Source organism: Gymnoscopelus microlampas, assembly GCF_963454915.1.
Source record: "Gymnoscopelus microlampas genome assembly, chromosome: 9".
Lineage (NCBI taxonomy): Eukaryota > Metazoa > Chordata > Actinopteri > Myctophiformes > Myctophidae > Gymnoscopelus > Gymnoscopelus microlampas.
In genome coordinates, this window is record NC_139946.1 from 4,206,617 (window position 1) to 4,214,116 (window position 7,500).

Genomic DNA, 7,500 nt, shown 5'->3' on the forward strand with positions numbered 1-7,500 from the left:
TGTTATTAATACCCGCTACGTAGCCTCCATACATCACCAGCTCATCTCCAGTGAGATGGACGAGGGATAGGGGGCTCCATTCCTCTTCCAGGGGCAATTAATATTTATTTTACCAGCAGCACCTCCAACCTGAGACAGCCAAGGAGAGAGAGAGAGAGAGAGAGAGAGAGAGAGAGAGAGAGGGAGAGAGAGAGAGAGAGAGCGAGAGAGAGAGAGAGAGAGAGAGAGAGAGAGAGAGAGAGTGAGATTAAGAGCAGATGAGATTATTATAAAGAGTCTTTTTTTTCAGCCAGCAGGGAGGAAGATCCCCTCATCTCAGTCAGAAAGTCCTTGTGGAATGCACGACCTTCAACAGATATAGGCTACGTGACTCTTAGTTAACGAGTATCAGCTGTCTTTCTTTCTTTCTTTCTTTCTTTTTTTCAAAAAATCTGCTATTTTTTCAAAAGGTTATTTCTTTCTTTCTTTCTTTTTTCAGATATTAAAAAAAACCCAGATGTACAAGCTCACAGCGTGGCACAAAGTGACGCGTTGAGAGCTTGTATATCTGCTATTTTTTAATAGCCAACGCATAAATGGATAAAGTGGTTATTATAATAATATTGTGATGCTATGGTTACGATGATTGTGATGCCCCCCCACCCCCCTCACTCACACAGTAAAATCCTCGGTGTTGCTTTATCAATTAGTACATACAGTACAAAGTGCAGTAGGCAACATTCAGCCACTAGATGTCGCACTTACAACGCCTCTGTTCGCGCAAGGTTCGTTATTTCCCCGATTTACGTCTAATAAGGCAGCAATCGCGGCATCACCGCAATGGCTGCCTCCAATTTCATGAGGGCGAGCAGTACCGCACCCAATGGATAATGGAAGCTCTAAGGTTACTGCGTAAATAAAATAATAATCCTTGACCGGGCAAAATGATTAAAATGAATGATTATACCACGATCATAAAAGTGTTCAATACTTTTATAGCACACATTATAAAAAAGCACTGTGGGTGTATTTTCATTTTTCTTTTTTCTCTTTTACATAAAAAAAAGAATTTCAATGTGACCTTTAAATCAACACTGAGGGTTTTGCTGGGAACTTGAGGCCAAAAAAAGTTGCATCAATTAGTTTAGCGCTTTAAAATTGAGCTGGTTATTATTAGGGAGAAATAGAAATAAACTAGGACTCTCACGCTGCTGAAAATGTCACCCCACACACACACACACACACACACACACACACACACACACACACACACACACACACACACACACACACACACACACACACACACACACACAAACTCAATAGCCAGAGAAACATGCTTCAGATGGGAGCAGTTGCCAGCGCCAGGGAGTGGAGGAGAAAGGTTACAGTAGAGAGAGAGAGAGAGAGAGAGAGAGAGAGAGAGAGAGAGAGAGAGAGAGAGAGAGAGAGAGAGAGAGGGGAGAAAAGCGACCTCCCACTCCAGGGTATGGTGTGAAAAGCTGAAGTGTTTTAGGAGGAAAGCTGCAGATCAATAGACTCTAAAAGGCTTTCTTTAACGGGTTAGTGTGTGTGTGTGTGTGTGTGTGTGTGTGTGTGTGTGTGTGTGTGTGTGTGTGTGTGTGTGTGTGTGTGTGTGTGTGTGTGTGTGTGTGTGTGTGTGTGTGTGTGTGTGTGTGTGTGTGTGTGTGTGTGTGCGTGTGTGTGTGCGTGTTTGAGACAGAGGTCAGTGGTTTCACACACAGTCTTTCTGTTCTGTCACCTTCTCTCTTTACTTCCAGTTTATAACTTCTCCTCAGTGCCTTTTTTTCCCCACGTCTCTGAAAGTCTTCAGTCACGTTTATCCTCTTCTTCTTCTGCTTTCTCTTCCCCTTCTTTTCTTCCTCCTTTTCTTCCCTCTCTCTCAACCGATTCTTTACCCTGTTTCATCTACTCTTTCATTCTTCCTGGCCTGTCACCTAATTTCCTCTTTCCTTTCTTTTTTTTCATATCCTCTCACTCCCCTCTCTTCCGATCGCACCGTCCCTCTCCTCCTCTCCTCTCCTCCTCTCCATTCCTATCTTCTGTCCTTTCTCCTCCTCTTCCTCCATTCCCACCTCTCCTCTCCTCTCCTCTCCTCTCCTCTCTCCTCCTCCTCCATTCCCACCTCTCCTCCTCCTCCTCCTCCTCTGTAGGCGTGTGGTTCTGGGTCTCCTTGCCCCAGTGAGACCGCAGAGCCCAGGCTGCCCAGCCCAGAACAGGACAGTCCAGAGGCTGGGAGCTAGAAAGCAGCAGGGCAGGGTAGGTATCTATTTCTATCTATCTAGGTATCTACACCTTCCTCCTCCTCCTCCTCCTGACCATCCTCTCCTTGTGCCCCCACCCCCCACCCCCACGTTGCCCTGACCTGCTCCAGTTGAGAACTGTGGAGAACTAAGGGTTGGGATCTTTTAGGATTTTGACGACTACTTCCAAATGGTGTGATTCCTTAAAGGAGTAGCTCCACCCAAAGAATTACTTATTTTCTCCATGAAGCCTTGACTTTGTGGAGATTTTTTTTGTTTTTGTCACATTCCTGAGCCAATAATATTGATGACGGGGTGGCTGGTCATCAGGAGACTCAATTGAGTCCTCCGGTCATCAAATTGTTGGCTTAGGAATGTGACAAAAAATAGAAAAATCTCCATGAATTCAAGGCTTCATGGGGTGTGTAATTGATAGAAAATAAGACATTTTTTGGGTGAACTACTACTTTAGCTGTTCCCTTCAACGATTCCGGTGTGTTTTAAAAAATATATATGATTTTGGCCTTCTTCATTTACTTATGGACCCTTATAAGTAATTATAAGGGTTACTTAAGGACCCCCAGGTCTGTAACTCTGAGAGTGTGCAAATGGAACCAAATGGACCCTTACGGGTCCATTTGGTTCCATTTGCACACTCTCAGAGTATGGTGGTCCTTGAAATAAATAAAAAAGGTTTGAGAACCTTATTGTAATTGTATAGCAGACGTGTCCACAGTCCACATACTGTACCAGCTCTGACAGTGTGATTAAAAAACAACGGTTCCAAATGTGATGGAACCGATTCCGGTTCCTCCGGTTTTCCAGATCCCAACCCTAGGAGAACTCTCTCTCGGTTTTTCCTCATCTACCCCTTCTCCTTCTCACCTCTCTATCGTCTTGTCCCTGTCGGATCTGTGCTTTACTGCTTACAGTATGTCTACATCTGTTCTCCTACACCTTTCATCGCCTTCCCTCTGCTGTCTCACGTAACCGTTTCGACGGCATACATTTGACTGCATGTGTGTGTGTGTGTGTGTGTGTGTGTGTGTGTGTGTGTGTGTGTGTGTGTGTGTGTGTGTGTTCGTCATGGTGATGTGTCTGTGTTTCTGTGCGGTATGGCTCATATACACTGTATGCATAAGTATAAGCATGTGCGCGCGTGTTTGAGTGTCTTTGTTGTCACCGACATCCCACGGAGGCGCGTAATGTAAGCACGCCGAGCGGCATTGTGAAGCCGCGATGCCTCGCTTTACATGTATAGGGGTTTCGAATCAGCATGTGCAACATGGTTCGACAACGTGCATGCCCTTGGATTTTTCTGCTTTGAACATGCTCCCGTGCGCTAATTTGTGCGCGCGTGCCGCCCTTTGTGATGATGCGTCCCTAATTACATCCTGTGTCCCTGTTTGCGGCGCTCTTTGTCAGCACAAAAGCCCCCCAAAAGTATGTGATATTACAAACAAGGGTTACGACGGGGGAAACAGGATGTCTATTGTGATGTTCAATGTTTGGTTTTTATGTAAAACTGAAGTCTTCTCCTTGTCCCTCTCAATGCATAATGTATGTTTTTGTGAGATTCAGTGTCACACACTGCATGCATGTCGCCCGCGTCTTTTTTTTTTTACGGAGCTATGAATTGATGGAGCAAGAACCGCCCAGCATAGACAATGAGGATGTGGGGGCTTGAAGAAGTGATGTGCGCACTTCTTAAGCTGTAAATATTCGTAACATTCACAGTGCGGAAGTGCGTAAAACTGTGTGTCCTGTATAGGCAGCTTTATAAACCTCCGGGACCGTAGACTAGCTATAGCATCATCTATTAGGAAAACACTGTCAACATACGCCTACACAGAAAAAAAATCCTCAGTCTTAACGGAACTCTCAGAGTATGACGATTTGGGTCCATTTTTTTTTTACACTCTCAGAAGAGACCTGTTACTTTGTTACTTTTCCGGATTCAAATTCTTAAGTGTCAAGTGTCTTAAGTGTTCTTAAGTGATGTAGGGCGTTAATTTACGAAAAAAACGAAAAGTTTGAATATGGGGATAAGCAGTTTCTGCTCGACAGCAATGATATAATGTTTGTGCTTGCGTGTATCTTTGTGTTTACAGATTTCTGCTTGACGGCGACGACATATAGTCTGAAACACATTATTCACACTCATTTACATACTTGAACACATACTGTATACAGACAACGAACGCAAACACCCACACACACACATACACACACACACACACACACACACACACACACACACACACACACACACGAAGAAAACGCCATGTAGATCCCTGCCTCCCCACCCTGCGTCATCACCCACACACACACACACACAGCTCCTCCACTGTTGGCTGCTTAATGATAGCTGCTGGCACTCGGTCCGTTCGCTGGGGAAAATTTTAATGATTGTGTTTTCATCAGTTAATACCGGGGTGCCAGGTTTAATGACTGCCCGGACATAATTGGCATTAATTAAAAAACACAAGATGCCTTGAAGTCCCGTTAATCCTCACAAGGCAGAGAGAAGGGGGTTTTGGCCGCCGTCCCTAGCATCATGCAGAAAGCTAGGCCGCTAGGCTAGAGGGGCAGAAGGCCTGTTTTTTTGCTGGGCCGGGCCAACAAAAAAAAAAAGCGGGGAGGGATAAATTGTGGAGGTGTTGAGTTTGGCTCTGGTACTGACAGCACCGCAGCCTGTTCAAAGATGTTTTTTTCCCCCCCCTCCCTCTGCGGGAGCTATAGTATAGGCGGGAGGCCCACACTTTGGTCGCGGTCCAATGAAGCTACACCCACATATGGTGTTTACCTGCTCAATCACAACTACTTTAGACATCCTCGTAGACACAACACAGTCAGTACGCACACACACGCGCGTAAACGCACAAGCACGCACGCACGCGCGCGCCAGCCGGCCGCACACCTGTGCGTTCGAAAAACCCAGCCGAGTGCACTTGCGACGACGGCCACCTCAGCCACCTGTGCCCACGTCTGAGCCAAGGCTGTTGTGTGCTAGCCTGGCGTAGCCAGACTATATCACTGCGTGGATATGAGTCTGGTGCTTCCATGAGGACGTTTTGTTTCCCAAGGGGCGGGATCAAAACAATGGCCCTCGACGCAATTGGTTAGACCTACAACCAACTACCAATTACAGTCGCCCATATTCGAATGCTGGGCCCTGATTGGTTACACACGTCTTCTGGAACAGGAAATGGATTCTCTATGGAGAGGTGCCAGACCCAAATCGCAGAGTGCAATTTTTTTTTGCACTCGCAGATTCGTCTGGTCCCAGGCTAGTTGTGTGCGTGTCTCTGTGTATGTGTGTGTGTGTGTGTGTGTGAGGAAAACAACAAAAAAAAGTAGCAGACCCACAAGCTCGAAACGCGACACGAAGTGTCGCGTTTCGAGCTTGTGGGTCTGCTACTTTTGTTGATACTTGATACTTGATACTTTTGTGTGACACTGTTAATAAACACAAAAAGTTAGAATATGGAAGTAAGAGGTTTCTGCCCCCGACAACGAGCGATATGTTTGGACCAGTGGGAGCGTAAGTGTTTTAGTTTTTCTTTCTTTCATTTTTGTGTATGTATGTGTGTGTGTGTGTGTGTGCGTGTGCGTGTGTGTGTGTGTGTGTGTGTGTGGAAGGGGGTGATCTCATCATGTCCAGCTCATGCTGTCGGGTCTCAGCCGTGAAATGGTCTGTTTCCACGGTTCACTGAGCAATCTCACATCGCTCCGCTGGCACCGAGGAGAGCCCAGGGCCCCCGTCTCATACACACACACACACACACACAAACACACACACATTACAGTACAACACACACACACACACACAATCTCATACACACAACCGGTCACCCACTCGTACACGCGCGCCGACCGTCCCCGATGTTTTGGCCACGGGCCTACGGGTGTTCTCGCTGGACCATCAGTCATCCCCCTCGTCCCCACCATGCCCCGTCCACTCGCCTCATCTCTCCCCTCTGTCGGGTAGGATTGATGGGGACCGGGCTGGAGGCCTTGTTGGCACCAGCGGCTGGCTTGGATGACGCGGTGTGACAGGGTGACAGGGCTGGTTGAGGGCTGTTATGTGGGCATGGAGCTACGGGGACTGAGCAGTGTGTTGCTATCACTGCTTGTCACCCTCTCTCTCTCTCTCTCTCTCTCTCTTTCTCTCTCTCTCTCTCTCGGGGATGCAGGCACAGCTGCTTCCTAGTTCCTGCTGACTGGTCTGGCCTTGGCAAAGACCTCAACAGTTTTTTAGCTCTGTTGCCTTGTGTGACTGTGAGCCTTAAGGCCAACACACACACACTCCTCCTTCCGTCAGGCGGTTCGGACAGGCTTTCCGAACTGTAGTTTGGAAAGTCAGGACATCTTGGAGGTGCACGAGTTCCGAGGACAAGTTCTGAGACCGCCCATCAGAAGTTTCGGAATGACGCCGATTTGTAGTTATGTCACCTCCCCTTTCTGAAGAATGGTTCGCACATCAGAAGGAGGACGGACCGTGCTTTAACCCATTAAGATAGAGAGATATACAAGCTCGTAGTGCGTCACTTCGTGCCGCGCTACGAGCTTGTATATCTGCTATCTTTGAAAAAACATGACAATTTATGCAAGTCTTTGAATATATATGTAATTTTAAAGCGAACATTTTTAACTCAGATCTTTGCTTCTGGGGGGTCCATGGAACAACATATTTTGAGATGGGGGTCGGCGGCCAAACACATATCATTTTGGGAGTCCTTGACATGAAAATGTTTGAGCGCCACTGAAATTATAGCAACATAAGTTTTTCAGAAAACGGTGATGTTCCACACTCACTCCAGAGGGCCACATTGCTTATACTGTCGGGCAGACACCTCTTATCTCCATATTTTAACTTTTTTTCGTAAATGAATGCCGTACTTCGCCATTCTACTGTATGTCACACAAAAGTAGCAAAAATAGACGATCTACATGCTCAAAACGAGCTTGTAGATCTGCTATTTTTGCTATTTTTGAATTGGAATCCAGATTTTTTTGTATTACTTTTTTTTTTAACTTAAATACAAATACATTGGACATAAAAAAGACAATAGAATTTTAATACTAGTCATTAAGCTACTAATATAGCCTGAAGTAATTAAAGCGGGTCATGTTTGCATGTTTGGAATTGTAACAGCTGAAATCAATAATATATCAGTATTCCCATATTAACCTGCGGGCCGCATTAAGTGAAGGTGGGGGCAGCATGTGGCCCCCGGACCACCAGTTGCCCATG

At 46.2% G+C, this 7,500-nt stretch overlaps 1 protein-coding gene across 1 annotated transcript in view; it reads left to right on the forward strand.

The window, feature by feature from the left end:
• The window catches only part of dab1a (DAB adaptor protein 1a), a gene marked incomplete at both ends in the record, with an annotated part of 105,292 nt that extends 103,049 nt beyond the window's left edge, over window positions 1-2,243 (forward strand). Inside the window, one exon of the mRNA XM_084067450.1 lies at window positions 2,154-2,243. Coding sequence (XP_083923576.1) covers window positions 2,154-2,243 — 90 coding nt within the window. The remainder of the gene's footprint in view (window positions 1-2,153) is intronic.
• Between the last annotated feature and the right edge of the window lie 5,257 nt (window positions 2,244-7,500).